The sequence below is a fragment of the Lynx rufus genome, unplaced genomic scaffold (assembly GCF_022079265.1).
Source record: "Lynx rufus isolate CCGP_SWC_20201006 ecotype Redwood Valley unplaced genomic scaffold, mLynRuf1.p SCAF_3, whole genome shotgun sequence".
Lineage (NCBI taxonomy): Eukaryota > Metazoa > Chordata > Mammalia > Carnivora > Felidae > Lynx > Lynx rufus.
Window position 1 is genome coordinate 169,910,402 of NW_025814845.1, and position 15,138 is coordinate 169,925,539.

At 41.7% G+C, this 15,138-nt stretch overlaps 1 protein-coding gene across 8 annotated transcripts in view; it reads left to right on the forward strand.

Annotated features, from left to right (window-relative positions):
• DOCK5 (dedicator of cytokinesis 5) overlaps nucleotides 1–15,138 on the forward strand; it is a 223,269-nt gene that overhangs the window by 25,175 nt on the left and 182,956 nt on the right. For 2 of the 8 annotated variants that reach the window (XM_047090920.1, XM_047090928.1), the window contains exon 1: nucleotides 1,278–1,458. The exons of 3 other annotated variants lie outside the window; for them this stretch is intronic. In XM_047090920.1, the coding sequence (XP_046946876.1) occupies nucleotides 1,374–1,458 (85 nt within the window). In that variant the 5' untranslated portion in view covers nucleotides 1,278–1,373. Of the gene's footprint in view, nucleotides 1–1,277; nucleotides 1,459–15,138 lie in introns of those variants that run through there. 3 more of the 8 variants (XM_047090917.1, XM_047090921.1, XM_047090927.1) reach the window with 3 other exon arrangements.

Genomic DNA, 15,138 nt, shown 5'->3' on the forward strand with positions numbered 1-15,138 from the left:
GAAGTTTCCTGTGGATCAGGCCCAGACCCAAGAGGTGGAGGAGGCCTCTGTGTTTCCGGCCTGAAATGAAACGGCACTATGGGCAGGCCGGGTGTGTTACAGCCGCTTCCCTGGGGTGACTCTCGTGTTCACAGAGCTCTGCTCACCTAGACGCCGTTGTCTGTTTCACACAGAAGCCTGGAGCCGCCTGAAAAAAACGCGTGATTGTCGCGAAACAAAGCTGATAATCTCCAGGTTTCTCCCCCTTTCTGGCTGGGAACACACTTGGAGCTTTTGCTCTGTATGGTGCCTGTGGCGAGCCTCTCTTCTGAAGGCTTTCAGGACGGGAGGCCCTGGAGACCTGGGAGGCAGAGCTCTTTTTACTCTATTTTGGGTTTTCCTCCTGCTACATCAGGGCTTAATTAGAACCGGCTGCCGAGTAGCCTTCCGGGAGGAATAAACTGTCTTTGTGAATACCTGCCCACACCCCAAGGAGAAGTAACAACGCGAATGAAATGCGTATCGAGGATTGCACTCATTCTAATCCTGACGTCGTAAACGCGTTCATTCTTGAAAGCGACTGCAGTGGAGCTGGGAAGTGTCCCCCTTCTTACCGTGGCCGAGGCGAAGGGGGCCCCTTCGGGACGCGAAGAGAGGAGGGCGGCCTGCTGCTTTGACAGCAAACCTGCCAGCAGGTTCTGTTTGCTCCCCCCCCCGCCCCTCTGCTTTTAGAGAACTAAGGCTCCCCTTCCCGCGGCTTGTTCCTCTTTTGACTTTAACCTTGGCGACGCGGCTCACGCTCCCAGCGAGTTTGGTGCACGGCGGGCAACAGCAGGATAGGACAGCGTATCTGGCCTGCGAGTGGGAAGTGGTTTAGGGTTAAGTAATCTGGGGGCGCAAGTGGGGCAGACCGTTTCTGAGCACCTCTGATAAAGGAGAAGTGGCCTTTTCACACCTGAACTTAGGTTCCGTCTGATCGAGTACTTCTTGATTTCAGCCTCCTGTTTGTCTCAGTGTGTATGACCGTCAGTGTTGACCTCTCTTGCTGTAGGGGTGCTAAGGAAAGCCCTCTCTGCAGTTCTGACACCGCCCCCTGCCCCTGCCCCTGCCCCAAGGACTCACCTGTTCTGTTGGTCTCAGGGCCACGTGGCTGAGGAGCCTCGCTGTGGTCTGACAGCCTGCCTCAAAGGCCGGTCCCTCGCTCCTCTTACCTTGCGTGGAAGTGGGTCACATCAGTTCAGTGGATGCTGGCTGGTGGCTATCCTTGCGCAAGCTGTGCCGTGTGAGGGGGACAGAGACGAACAGGACACTGGGTTGTGACTTACGAGAGGGGCCTCATCTGTCACAGGCCAGCTGCTGTGAGGTAGTGGCATGGCACAGAGGACCAGAATGGGATGCCCCGAATCAGCGTTCCTACCCCGCTTTCTTTTTGTCCGCCCACCGGCCACCTCCACATTTGCCGTCAGCAACAACACGCTGGTGAGTACAACGAAAGCCAGCCTGTAATTGAGGCTGGACGTGTTTCTGCCAGGCATCACCGGACGACTCTGGAACGGGAGTGGCATGGTCCGCGAGTGGGGGTTTGGGAAGATGCGTGGGTCATCCAGCCAGGGACATCCCGGGCTCTGTTTCTGGGAAGGAGCCATTCTGCCCACCACTGGGACATGGTTGTTCAGACCGGGGAACGCCCTCACAGTGGTTCCGCTGGCTCTTTGCGTCTGTTTGAAAAGCAGGCGGGAACTGGGTGACCAGTTTGAGCTCAGCTTTAAAACGTGGATAAGCCAGAGTGACATGGCAGTCAGCGTATTCTGTGGGAATAGAGCGCCTTTGAACAGAACGGAGTCAAAGTGCTTGCGGGGCAGAGGACTAATTTGCAATCTACTCAATGTCTCGGGCTTTATGCTATTTCCGTTTCGGGCAGTGTTTCCGACCACAGTATCATTGGAACACATAATTTTTTTCTTTTAAACCTTAAAGACCATTAAAACAATGTTTTATTACTGAAGAATTTACTAACAGAAAATAACCCGTATTAATTTTGATATCGCATCCCTCAACTTGGAGAGAGTACGTTTATGTAATTTCTACATTAATTAATTTGAAATAACAAATCTCAGTTTTTTCGTAATCTTTTGAAACCCTGGAAATGCTGTACCACGCATGCGTGCGCGTGCACACGCACACGTTTCATGTTATAATTGGGAGCAGATTTAAAGAACTGTTTTGTGTTTAAACAAGTCATTATATTGATGATCTCTGGACAATGGGCTTCCTAATCTCTGGATAATGGGCTTCTTAAAAAGTAGCAATTGAAATTAGCTGTTTGTGGGGCACCTGGATGGCTCGGTCAGTTGAGCGTCCAACTGTTGATTTCAGCTCAGGTCATGATCCCAGGGTCGTGGGATTGAACCTCACATCGGGCTTCATGTTGAACGAGGAGCCTGCTAAGATTCTTTGTCTCTCTCTCTTTCTCTCCCTGTCCCCTCTCCTCCCCCTGCTTCTGAAAGAAAGAAAGCAAGCAAGCAAGCAAGCAAGCAGGCTGTTTGCATCACCCATCAGTTTTCTGAACTACCTGTGGGACTAGCCCGATCAGTGGGATCAGCTTATTTGAGAGCTTTGGTTTCTCCTTTCTATGCCAGCTGATATCAGCATTGAATCTGCCAGATGTCAGGCATGTCATTCTAGTACCTTTCATTCCAGTTACCTAGAACACAGAAATCAAGCTTGAGCCCTTGGGTGGGATATGTTGGTGGAGGACAATGGCTCAGGGTTGGCCATGAGGGAATATTATTGCCCAGGCCAGCACTTGCAAGAAGGGAGCCATGTCTGTGATTTCAGAGAGCCATAAGATAATTCTAGATGGCCCATTACATGGCATTAATTTAACATTGAATCATAGAGTGAGAACACTGCTCCTTTTAAAATTTCTTTCAATATCTCTGGTTTCACCAAATAAGTTTTGGTGTAACGTGTTAGTAATACCTCTCAACCATTGCAATATCAATCTTGTAGGCCATTGAAGCTATTAAGACTGTATATATTTTTTTAATACAAAGTTTTATTTATTTATTTTAATTCCAGTATAGTTAACATACAGTGTTATATTAGTTTCAGGCATACAATGTAGTGATTCAGCAATTCCATTCAACTCCCGGTGTTCATTGTAACAAGTGCATTCTTAATCCCCAGCACCTACTTCACCCACCCCCACCTCCACCCCTCTCCCTTCTGGTAACCATCAGTTTGTTCTCTATACTTAAGAATCTGTTTCTTGGTTGGTCTCTCTCCCTCTCTTTCTGTTTTTCCTTTGCTCATTTGTTTTGTTCTTAAATTCCCCATATGAGTGGAATCATATGGTATTTGTCTTTCTCTGACGTATTTCACTTAGCGTTATACTCTCTTGCTCCACCCATGTCATTGCAAATGGCAAGATTTCATTCTTTTTTATGGCTGAATAATACTCCGTTGTGTATATGTATGTGTGTGTGTATGTGTGTGTATGTGTGTGTGTGATATGTGTGTGTATGTATACATATATATATATATCACATCTTCTTTATCCATTCATCTGTCAGTGGACACGTGGTTTGCTTACATAATTTGATTGTTGTAAATAATGCTGCTATAAACATAGGGGTGCGGGTATCCACTTGAATTAGTGTGTTTGTTATTTTGGGGGTAAATACCCAATAGGTGCGATTACTGGATTGTAGGGTAGTTCTATTTTTAACTTTCTGAGGAACTTTCATACCGTTTTCCACAGTGGTTGTACCAGTTTGCATTCTCACCAGTAATACAAGAGGGTTCTTTTTTCTTACATCCTTGCCAACACTTGTTGTTCCTTGTGGTGTTGACTTTAGCCATTCAGACAGGGGCAAGATGATATCTCATTGTCATTTTGATTTGCATGTCCCTGATGGTGAATGGTGTTGAACATCTTTTCATGTATCTGTTGGCCCTCCGGATGTCTTCTTAGGAGAAATGTCTGCTCATGTCTTCTGCCCATTTTTTAATTGGATTATTTGTTTTTTGAGTGTTGAGTTGTATAAGTTCTTCATATATTTTGGATACTGACCCTTCATTGGATATGTCACTTGGAAATATCTTCTCCCATTCAGTAGGTTGTCTTTTAGTTTTATTGTTTCCTTTGCTGTGGAGAAGCTTTTTATCTTGATGTAATCCCAATAGTTTATGTCTGCCTTTATTTCCCTTGGCTCAGGAGACATACTGAGAAAAATGTTGCCACAGTTGATGTTAGAGAAATTACTGCCTATGCTCTCTTCTAGGATTTTTATGGTTTCAGGTCTCACATTTAGATCTTTAATCCATTTTGAACTTATTTTTGTGTATGGTGTGAGAAAGTGGTCCAGTCTCATTCTTTTGCATGTTGCTCTCTGATTTTCCCAACATCATTTGTTGAAGGGACTGTTTTTTTTTTTCCCATTGCAAATTTTTTCCTAGTTTGTAGAATATTAATCGACCACATAATTGTGGATTTATTTCTGGATTTTCTATCCTGTTCCATTGATCTGTATGTCTGTTTTTATGCCAGTACCATACTGCTTTGGTTACTACAGATTTGGAAAGTAACTTGAAGTCTGGAATTGTGATACCTCCAGGTTTTGCTTTTGTTTTTGTTTTCTTTCCAAGATTCCTTTGGCTATGTGGGGTCTTTTGTGGTTCCATATAAATTTAGGATAGCTTGTTCTAGTTCTGTGAAAAGTGCTATTGGTATTTTGATAGGGATTGCATTAATTGTGTAGATTGCTTTGGGTGATAATTGACATTTTAACAGTATTTGTTCTTCCAGTCCATGAGCATGGAATGTCTTTCCATTTCTTTGTGTCATGAGACTGTACATCTGATACTTGCATTACTTCTCTTTCTGCTAGATTCTTTTTCTTTTCTTCTGCTTTCTCTTACTTTTGTCTTTTCTTTTCTGTGTAATACTCTTCATGTTGGAGAATCTCCCCCAAATGTTTGCTGATCGTTGACTGTTCATGTTCATATATACAACCGAGAACCTCTGAACTGGCTCTTTTCTTTTCCGTTTTGTTTTTTTTTTTGTTTTTTTGTTTTTTGGTTTTTTTTTGAAGACCTTCAAAGGCCTGTATCTGTAGATTTTTCTCTGGGCAGGGCAGTTCAGATTCTCCCAGAAAAGATGTTGCTCTTGGACATGAGTGGGAGAAGAGGGCTGAGGTCATCAGCACAACCTGTTTCACACTAGCCCTCTCCCTTGCCTGGTGTCCCTGAGTTTGGAACATCTGTCATTCAGTTTTTATAGAGGATAAACTTCCTGTCTCCTGTGGGGTGGAGAAGGGATTGCTCTCTGGAAGTGTATGGGGGTGGGTTGTCATTCATTTATCCAGCCTCTCAAGTTTCCCCATCTCGACAGCCTGCCTCTCTAGTCTGTCTATAATCAGGGCCAATCTATCCATATTGCTTTTTCAATATAGGTCCTTTTCCAAAATCTCCACTATATTTAGTTCCATATTTAGTTGGTTGGCTGTTTTTCCAAATGTAACAAAATTGTATGTTTTCATCCTCTTGTCTATTTCTTTGTATTTCCAGAAGAATATTTCTACCCCGTGAAATATCCTGTATCAAAGAGTGAGACTGTATCAAGTAAGGGAAGCTTTTCCAAAGCTTTAGCTGCATTTGGCCAGATCTTAAAACCCAGTTCCACCACTAATTTCCATCTTCACCACCACCACCACCACCACCACCACCACCACCACCACCATCATCATCGTATCTCTAGGTGAACACTTGCGGGGACCCTTCTAGGCATTTTACATGCTCATCTCATTTAATCCTTACAGCAGGCCTGTGCAAAAGTCACAGTTATTAGCCAGTTTGGTAGAGGAGAAAACAGAGGCTTAGGGAAGTCTGATAACTAGTACGTGGTGGAACTGGGATTCATACCCAGAGCCGCCTGGCCGCATACTTATGCTGATCCTCATGCTGATCCTATCAGCTCATCATCCCCGGGGCTACCCTGTGCTCACATTTACCTAAGCTCATGTCCAGGGCATTTGAGGGGGAAGAAGGACCCCCATTCCTTCAAGTTAGCAAGGGCTCTTGGCTTTGGTTAGGGGTCTTTGCTCTCTGGGAGGGGACACTCTTTTCTCTGACGGAACAATAATGAGTTGGCCTTCTCGCTTTCTTCATGCTCCCTCCCCGCCCTGCATTGCAGTGTAGGAAGACTCTCTCTAAGGCCCTGGCATGGGGGTAATGCTTTAGCTTGGTTTCTAGGCTGGATGTAGATTTTCCTTTCTTGTAATAATCCTGATATTATTTCAAAGGGGGATCTGAGAGGCAGACCGTACCCCTGAGGACCTCTGCCTTATCACTTACGAATAGTTCCCAAACCTCACCTCTAAAATAAATGGAAATATAATTCAGCCGGTCATATCATGTTCACTTCGGGATGGGTGGATACGATAACTCTCAGGAGACCGGCGGCCTGACTCTCCCCCTGACTCAGACAGTCCTTTATTTTCTCAAATATAACTAAAAGAATGATATGTCCTACCTCTAACTGTTTCACAGAAGTTCTATGAGAATAAGTAAGAAGATCTCTGTAAATTCGTTTTTTTCCCCACTCTAATCAGATAGAATGGAGACCAGGATTCGTAATTATTGCCACGTTACCACAGCGGGGTAGAAATCATTAGAATTCATTCCTTTCTATCTAATCTCTTTTTGTTCCACCTGTTCCTACCTTTCAGCAGAGGCTCCTGGTGAAAACCCAGGATGCTCTGGCTTATTTTTAGCCAACACATCACCCAGTCAGCTAAAGACGAACTTTTATAAAGGCCGTGGGCCACCAGCATTTCCTTTACTATAAGCAGACTCCCCATCTGCAGGAAGGATGAAGTGTTTGAGGAAGTTTGCCAAAAACTGTCTTCCACCCTGGGTTCCACTGACAACTGCCTTCCCAGCAAACGATATGCCGTGTCACCTCATTCCCTGGTTTCCTGTCGCCCCATTAAGAGTATCGCTCACACAGACTCCTGCTCGGGTCAACGGAGTCACTAATTCTTTGCAAGGACTCAGTAGTTTACCCGTGGGTCAGGATTCGGAAGTTGCACGCTGGGTCTTAGCACTCTAAACAGGGTCCATGTGCAGAAATATTTTTTGATCCCCCAAAAGTGAATATATGCAGCGCTTTTAATGAAACATACAAAATGAAATAAGAATGAGGGGTAGGAATGGATTGCTATTGTCAAGTAATATCAGGGTGCCCGAGTTACTCGGTTAGTTGGGCGTCTGACTCTTGATTTCAGCTCAGGTTATGATTTCACAGTTTGTGGGAGCCCCACATCAGGCTCTGCAATGACGGCCCGGAGCCTACTTGGGATTTTCTCTCTCTTTCTCTCTCTGCCGCTTCCCCGTGCTTACTCGCTCTCAAAATAAATAAACTTTAAAAAAAAAAAAAGAGAGAGAGAGAAGTAATGTCTTTGTCTGCTTGGGCTTTTATAACAAAACACCATCGACTGGGTGGATTAAACAATAGCCGTTTGTTTTTCACAGTTCTGGAAGTTGGAAAGCCTGAGATCAGCGTACCAGCACGGTTGGATTCTGGTGAGGGCCCTCTTCCTGGCTTGCAGACGGCCACCTCTCTGTGTTCTCACATGGCTAAGAGAGAGAGCCAGAGCTCTGGGGCCCCATCATGGGGCCCCATCCTCATGATTTCATCGAAACCTGATTACCCCCCAGAGCCCCACCTCCAAATACCATCTCATTGAATGATCAGGGCTTCAGTATATATGAATTTTGGGAGGGACGCCAATATTCCTTCCGTGACAAGTAACTTCTTTTTAAAAAATCTTATAAATGCACATTTACACGTGAAGTTGGATTTAGGTCCTTTTTGGTGGATGATTACTGAGATTTCTCAAAATCTTTTAACAGAATTAAATGTCTCTTAAATAGAGAGACCCTCTGCCTCAGGGGTGAAGTGTGGACATTCATAGCCTGAGACTCAACATAAGAGAGAGTTTCCCCGATAATACTATCTGAATATTACCCCACCCTTGCTTACCAACACCGTTCGTTGCTTTTATGGCACTTATCACCTTCTGACTTTTTCTGTTTTGTTTCCTGCTGTGTCTTCAGCGACTAGAATAAGACCAAGTTGTACTCACCATTTGTTGGATGAATGAATGAGGCATTTTTATCTTTAGCATTTTTCTACACTTCCTACATTTATATAATCTTCTTGAGTTCTTATTTTTTAATAATATTTACATATTAACAAATGTATCTTTTTTTTACCTGTGATAAATATAGTTGGTATTTTTTGTGCCCACAAGAAAAACACCACACAAGTATGCCACTCTGAATCTCATTTCCTTCCAGTTGGAAAGAGTAGAAATGAACTGAGAATAAATCTATCGTCAAGTAGGAGAAAGAAACTCACTTAAAAGAGTTAGGCTCAGGGAAGATGGGCAAGAACTTGCAGGGGTTGGCATACGGCCCCTCTTGGCAAGAGGACACAGATTCATCTTATTCTCCTATAATTCATTAGATATAAAAATAAGCTGAAAGGCATCTATGTGCCAAATAATACAGAGATGAATAAAGAAAAAGTTACTGGCTTCATTGCCTCCACCCCCACCCTGGGCCACCCTGCACCAGGTGATTGATGTTAGAAAGGTAGTTCTCTGGGGTGCCTGGGTGGCTCAGTCGATTGAGCATCTGATTTTGGCTCAGGTCATGACCTCATGGTTCGTGAGTTCAAGCCCCACATCGGGCTCCGTGCTAACAGTGTGGAGCCTGCTTCGGATCCTCTGTCTTCCTGTCTTTCTGCCCTTCCCCTGTGAGTGTGTGCATGCATGTGTGTGCTCTCTCTCTCTCTCTTTCTCTCAAAAATAAATAAAAAAACATTTAAAAATGTAGTCCTCCGACTTAACAGTGAAGAAAACCCCAAATATTCCAATTTAAAAATAGACAAAGGATTTGAATAGAATTTCCCCAAGAAGATGTATAGATGGCCAACAAGCCCATGAAAAGATGTTCAACAGCACTAATCATTAGGGAAATGCACGTCAAAACCACAATGACATATCACATCACACTGATTAAGATAGCTACTATATATAAAAAAAAAAAACACCAAAATAGCAAGATTGGCTGGGATATGGAAAAATTGGTACCCTTGTGTGCTGTTTTAAGAATGTAAAATGGTACCGCCACTATAAAAACAGTATGGCGGTTCCTCAAAACTCCATTACTGTATGATCCAGCAATTCCCCTTCCGGGTAAGTACCCCAAAGAATTAAAAGCAGGGTTTCTAGGAGATATTTATACACTCGTGTTCATAGCAGCATTATTCACAGTAGCCAAGATAATCATTGATAGATGAATGGGTAAACATAATTATGGTATAGATATTGCTCAGCCTTGAAAAAGTGAAATTCTGACCCATAGTTACAACGTGTATAAACCTAAGGACATTATGCTAAATGGAGTAAGCCAGTCACAAAAAGACAAATGCTGTTTTATTCCCTTTATGTGAGGTACTTAGAGTAGTCAGATTCATAGAAACAGAAAGCACAATGGTGGTTACAGGGGCTAGCAGGTAAGGGGTAATGGGGAGTTATTATTTAATGACTGCCAAGTTTCAGTTTTGCAAGGTGAAAAAAATTCAGGAGGTTGGTTGCATAGCAATAGGAATATACTTAACATTCCTGAACTGTACGCTTAAACGTTAAAATGGGCAATTTAATGTTACGTGTATTTTACTGCCGTTAAACAGTTTTTGAAAAGTAAAATGAAAAAATAAGGTGTCTGTATCATTAACACCTGTCTCAGTGCTCATATAAGCCAAATGTGGTAAGAGGCTACTTTTTGCTTCCTGTTTGCTTTAAGAAGAAAAAAAAAAAAGTAGGGGGTGATCATATTACATGCATTACTCAGCAACTTGCTTGCTTTTTTCTTCCTTTTTAATTCATTTAACAGCACATTATGGACAAATGTCCAGGTCAGTGACTATAGATAGGTATGATTCACGTACCTTTCAAAGATGACTAATTATTCATAGGGTATGTGTATGATGACTGATTTAATGTTTCCTTTTTCTGAACCTTCTGGTTATTTCCAGTTTGGTTACCACGACAAAACAGTGCTGTGATAAACACCTCTATTTGTATTTCCTTGTATGCGGAGGCTCTTATTTCTGCTGATTTCCAAAAATAATGGCTAGGTCAAAAATATCGGCAGATTATTTTACAAAAGAATTATAGTTGTGTACATTCATACCCCGGTACCTTATGACCTGTCAGTTTACTGACCCCCTCCTGCTCCCAGATACTGCAGTCAGCTGGTGGATGATGGTTTGCTATTATTTTTCAAACTTGTAGATGTGAAGTTGCGTATCTTAAAAACGTACCGGTTCTTTGTATTTGTTTGTATCTGGGGTAAGATAGCCTGATTTTATTTTCTTTCAGATGAATAGCCAGCGCTGTTTATTAAATCATTTTTCCTCACTAACTTAAAATGGCACTATCAGATGTTATTTGCATATTTTTCTAGACTATTTGATAGCATTGATTTCTTTTTCTATTTTTGTATCCGTGCTAAACTGGTTTGAGTATTTAGAAACTTTACAGAAAGTTTTAATGTGTTGAAAGGACAATCCCTTTCCCAAATTTTATCGGTTGTCAGCTGTTTTTTCATTCTTATAAACTTTTAAAGCATTTTGTTCAGTTATTTTTTTTAAAAGGCCGGTTGTGATTCTGATCATCTTTACATTTATTACATATAATCTGGTGTATGTGTATGTATTTGTACACCTCCAGTTTTTTATGATTAAGGAAACGGCGCCTGGGTGGTTCGGTTGGTTGAGCCTCCGACTCCGGCTCAGGTCATGATCTCACGGTTCATGAGTTCAAGCCCCGCATTGGGCTCTGTGCTGACAGCTCAGGTCCTGGAGCCTGCTTTCGATTCTGTGTCTCCTTGTCTGCCCCTCCCTCGCTCATGCTCTCTCTCTCTCTCAAAAAAAAAAAAAAAAAAAATTAAAAAAAATTTAAACATATGAATTTGGGGACAGGACACAGTTCAGCCATTAACACACATAATACCACAGTGATTATTCCTGTACATGAATCTTTGTGCATTTAAATGAATACCTCATAGAATAAATTCCTCTAGGCAGGACTGCTATGTCAGAATTTATGTGCATTTCCAATGTTCATGCATAAAAAGAGTTGTGAATTTTTTTCTTCTCTCTGTGTAAGATTGGTAATATTTCTCCTTTAAAGGTTATGTAGAACTCATCAGTGAAGCCATGCGTGTTTTGAGATTTGTTTGGGGAAAAGTATTAACAATTGAATTTCTTTAATAGTACTGCTCAGATTTTCTAACTCTTCTGGTGTCAATTTTGTTGTATTTTTCTCAAGAATTTCTGCATTTCATCTAAATTTTTGAATTTATTGACACTGGTTTTTAATATCTAACAGCTTTTGGCTTTGTCAGTGTTTTACTTAAATGTGTATTTTCTGTTTTATTTAATTTCTGTTCTTTCTATTATTTCCTTCCTTCCACTTTGGCTTTAATTTGCTTTTTTTTTTTTAAACAAGCTTTGTGATGTAGATGACTTAATTATTGATTTTTTTTAATTTTTATTTTTTATTTTTTTTTAACGTTTCTTCATCTTTTTTTGAGAGACAGAGAGAGTGATTTGGGGAGGTGCAGCGAGAGAGGGAGACAGAATCCGAAGCAGGCTCCAGGCTCTGAGCTGTCAGCACGGAGCCTGACCCGGGGCTCGAACTCCCAAACCGTGAAATCATAACCTGAGCTGAAGTCAGATGCCCGACTGACCGAGCCACCCAGGCACCCCTGGTTTTTCTTTCCTAAAACCAGGTGCTGCGTGCGATGTGGAGCCACATGGAACTCTTACCCAGTGTTGGGTTGGGTGTGTTATTTGATACAACCACTATTGAAGATTGTTTGGTGATATTTACGAAGACTGAACTTACGTATACCACGTGATTCAGTAGTTTCATTCCTGTGTAAATACCCAATGGAACTGACTACCTATGCATACCGAAACACGTGTGTCAGGATGTTTCTTTCACAGAAGCATATAGCACACGGACCCCAAATTGGAAATAACCCATGTGTCCAGGAGCAGCAGCAGCGATCAATAAATTGTAGATTCATAAAATGGAATACTGTGTAGCATTGAATATGAGCAAACTACTTTGTAAAGGTGATAGATACCATGCATGAATTGCATATCTGCATTGTATGATTCAGGTATATGTACTGTTTAACCACAGACAAGGGGAACCCAAATAGCGTCAGGAGAGTGGTTATATTCGAGAAGGAGATTGGGAAGGGTCATGAAGGGAGTCTCTGGGGTCCTCCTAAATGTTCTATTTCTTCACCTGGGTGGTGGTCACGTACATACGTTCATTGTTTAATCACTAGTCAAACTGTATGCCTGTGATTATGTGTCTATTTTACTTCAGTAAAAAGGTCTTTTAAAATGTAATGTGTAGGGCTCCTGAGTGGGTCAGGCGGTTAAGGGTCTGACTTCGGCTCAGGCCATGGTTTTGTGGTTCGTGAGTTTGAGCCCTGTGTCAGGCTCTGTGCTGACAGCACGGAGCCTGGAGCCTGCTTCAGATTCTGTCTCCCTCTCTCTCTCGCTGCTCATGCTCTGTTTCTCTCTCTCAAGAATAAACATTAAAAAAAAACTTAGTATTTCTTAAATGTCCTCCAAAAAATGTCTCATTGTTATTCTTACAGTGTTTAAGAGTACCTGTCTCCCACACTCTTCCAACCTTGAGAATGGCTATATTTTAAAATGTCTCCTAATCCGATAGGGAAAAAAAATTGATTGCTACTTTTTCCATGTTATTAGTTTTAATGGACATACTATGCATTTATTGGACACTTACATTTCTTTTGTAATTGATGTGTGTTCTTTGCTCATTTTTCTCTCAAGTAAAAAGCTTCATTTTTCATCATGATTGGTAACATTTTATGGCATGCATTTTTCTGTCTTTATCATATATGTTGTAAATTTTTTTTTAAATTTTTTTTAACATTTATTTATTTATTTATATATATATTTTTAACGTTTATTTATTTTTGAGACAGAGAGAGACAGAGCATGAACGGGGGAGGGGCAGAGAGAGAGGGAGACAGAATCTGAAACAGGCTCCAGGCTCTGAGCGGTCAGCACAGAGCCCGACGTGGGGCTCGAACTCACGGAGTGTGAGATCGTGACCTGAGCCGAAGTCAGCCGCTTAACCGACTGAGCCACCCAGGCGCCCCAACGTTTATTTATTTTTGAGACAGAGAGAGACAAAGCATCAATGGGGGAGGGTCAGAGAGAGGGAGACACAGAATCCGAAACAGGCTCCAGGCTCTGAGCTGTCAGCACAGAGCCCGACGCGGGGCTCGAACTCACGGACCGCGAGATCATGACCTGGGCCGAAGTCGGCCGCTCAACCGACTGAGCCACCCAGGCGCCCCTGTAAATTTTTTAAAGACTCTTTATTAAAGAGCATTTGTAGGTTCACAGCAAAATTGAAAGAAAGGTACAAAGATTTCCCATATACCCCTTGCCCGCACACATGTGTATACTCGCCTGCTATCAACATCCCCCACCAGAGTGGTACATTTGTTACAATTGATGAACCTACATTGACACATCATAATTGCCCAAAGTCCATAGTTTACAGTAGGGCTCACTCTTGGTGTTGTATATTCTGTAGGTTTGGACAAACGTATAATGATGTGTATCTGTCATTATGGTATCATACAAAATAGTTTCATTTTTAGAATCTCCAAAAATAAATCATCTAAAAATACTCTGTGCTCTACCTATTAATCTCTTCACAACTCCTACCACTCCCTACCCCCTGGCAACCACTGCTCTTTTCACTGTCCTCATAGTTTTGCCTTTTCCAGAATGTCATATAGTTGGAATCACGCAGTATGTAGCTTTTTCAGATCGGCTTCTTTCACTTAGTAACATGCGTTTGAGGTCCCTCCATGGCTTTCCATGGCTTGATAGCTCATTCCTGTTTAGCATTGAATAATATTCTATTGTCTGAACGTTCCATTTTATTCATCCATTCGCCTACTGAAGGACATCTTGGTAGCTTCCAAGTTTTGGCAATTATGAGTAGTTTCTGTAAACATCCCTGTAAGTGTTTTGTGTGGATATAAGTTTTCAATTCATTTGAGTAAATACCAAGGGGCGCAATTGCTAGATCATATGATAAGAATATTTTCAACTGTTAAACTGCCAAACTCTCTTCCAAGCTGACTGGACCATTTTACATTCCCATCAGCAGTGAAAGAAAGTTCCTGTTGTCCGACACTCTTACCAACATTTGGTGTTGTCAGTGTTGGATTCTGGTTATTCTAAGAGGTCTGTGGTGGTATCTCGTTGTTGACTTAGTTTGCAGTCCCCTAATGACATATGATGTTGAATACCTTCTCATATGCTAATTTGTCGACTATATACGTATATCTGTTTCTGGTGAGGTATTCGTAAAAATCTTTGACCCCCTTTTGAATTGGGTTGTTTGTTTTTCTTATTGTTGACTTTTAAGTTCTTTGGATATTTTAGATAATAGTCCTTTATCAAATATATCTTTTGCCAATAATTTCTCCCAGTTTGTGGCTTATCTTCTCACTCTCTTGAGAGTGTCTTTTGTAGAGCATAAGTTTTAATTTTAATGAAGTCCAGCTTTTCAGTTATTTCTTTCACAGATTGTGCTCTTAGTGTTGTATATAAAATGTTATAACCAAACCCACGGCAATCTAGATTTCTTCCCACGTTATCCTTTAGGTGTTTTATAGTTTTGCATTTTACATGTAGGTCTAAAATCCATTTTGAATTAATTTTGTGAGGAGTATGGGGTCTCTGTCTAAATTCACTTTTTTTTTTTTTTGCATGTGGTTGTTCAGTTGTTCCAGCACCATTTGTGAAAAAACTGTGCTTTTTCCATGTGTTGCCTTTGTACCTTTGTCAGAGATAAAGATGTATTTTGACAAAGATGCATGTGTATGTCTGTGGGCTTTGTTCTGTCCATCTATTTCTTTATTATTTTGCTAATACCACACTGTCTTGATGACTGTAGCTTTATGGTAAGTCTTGAGGTTGGGTAGTATTAGCCTTCCAATTGTGTTCTT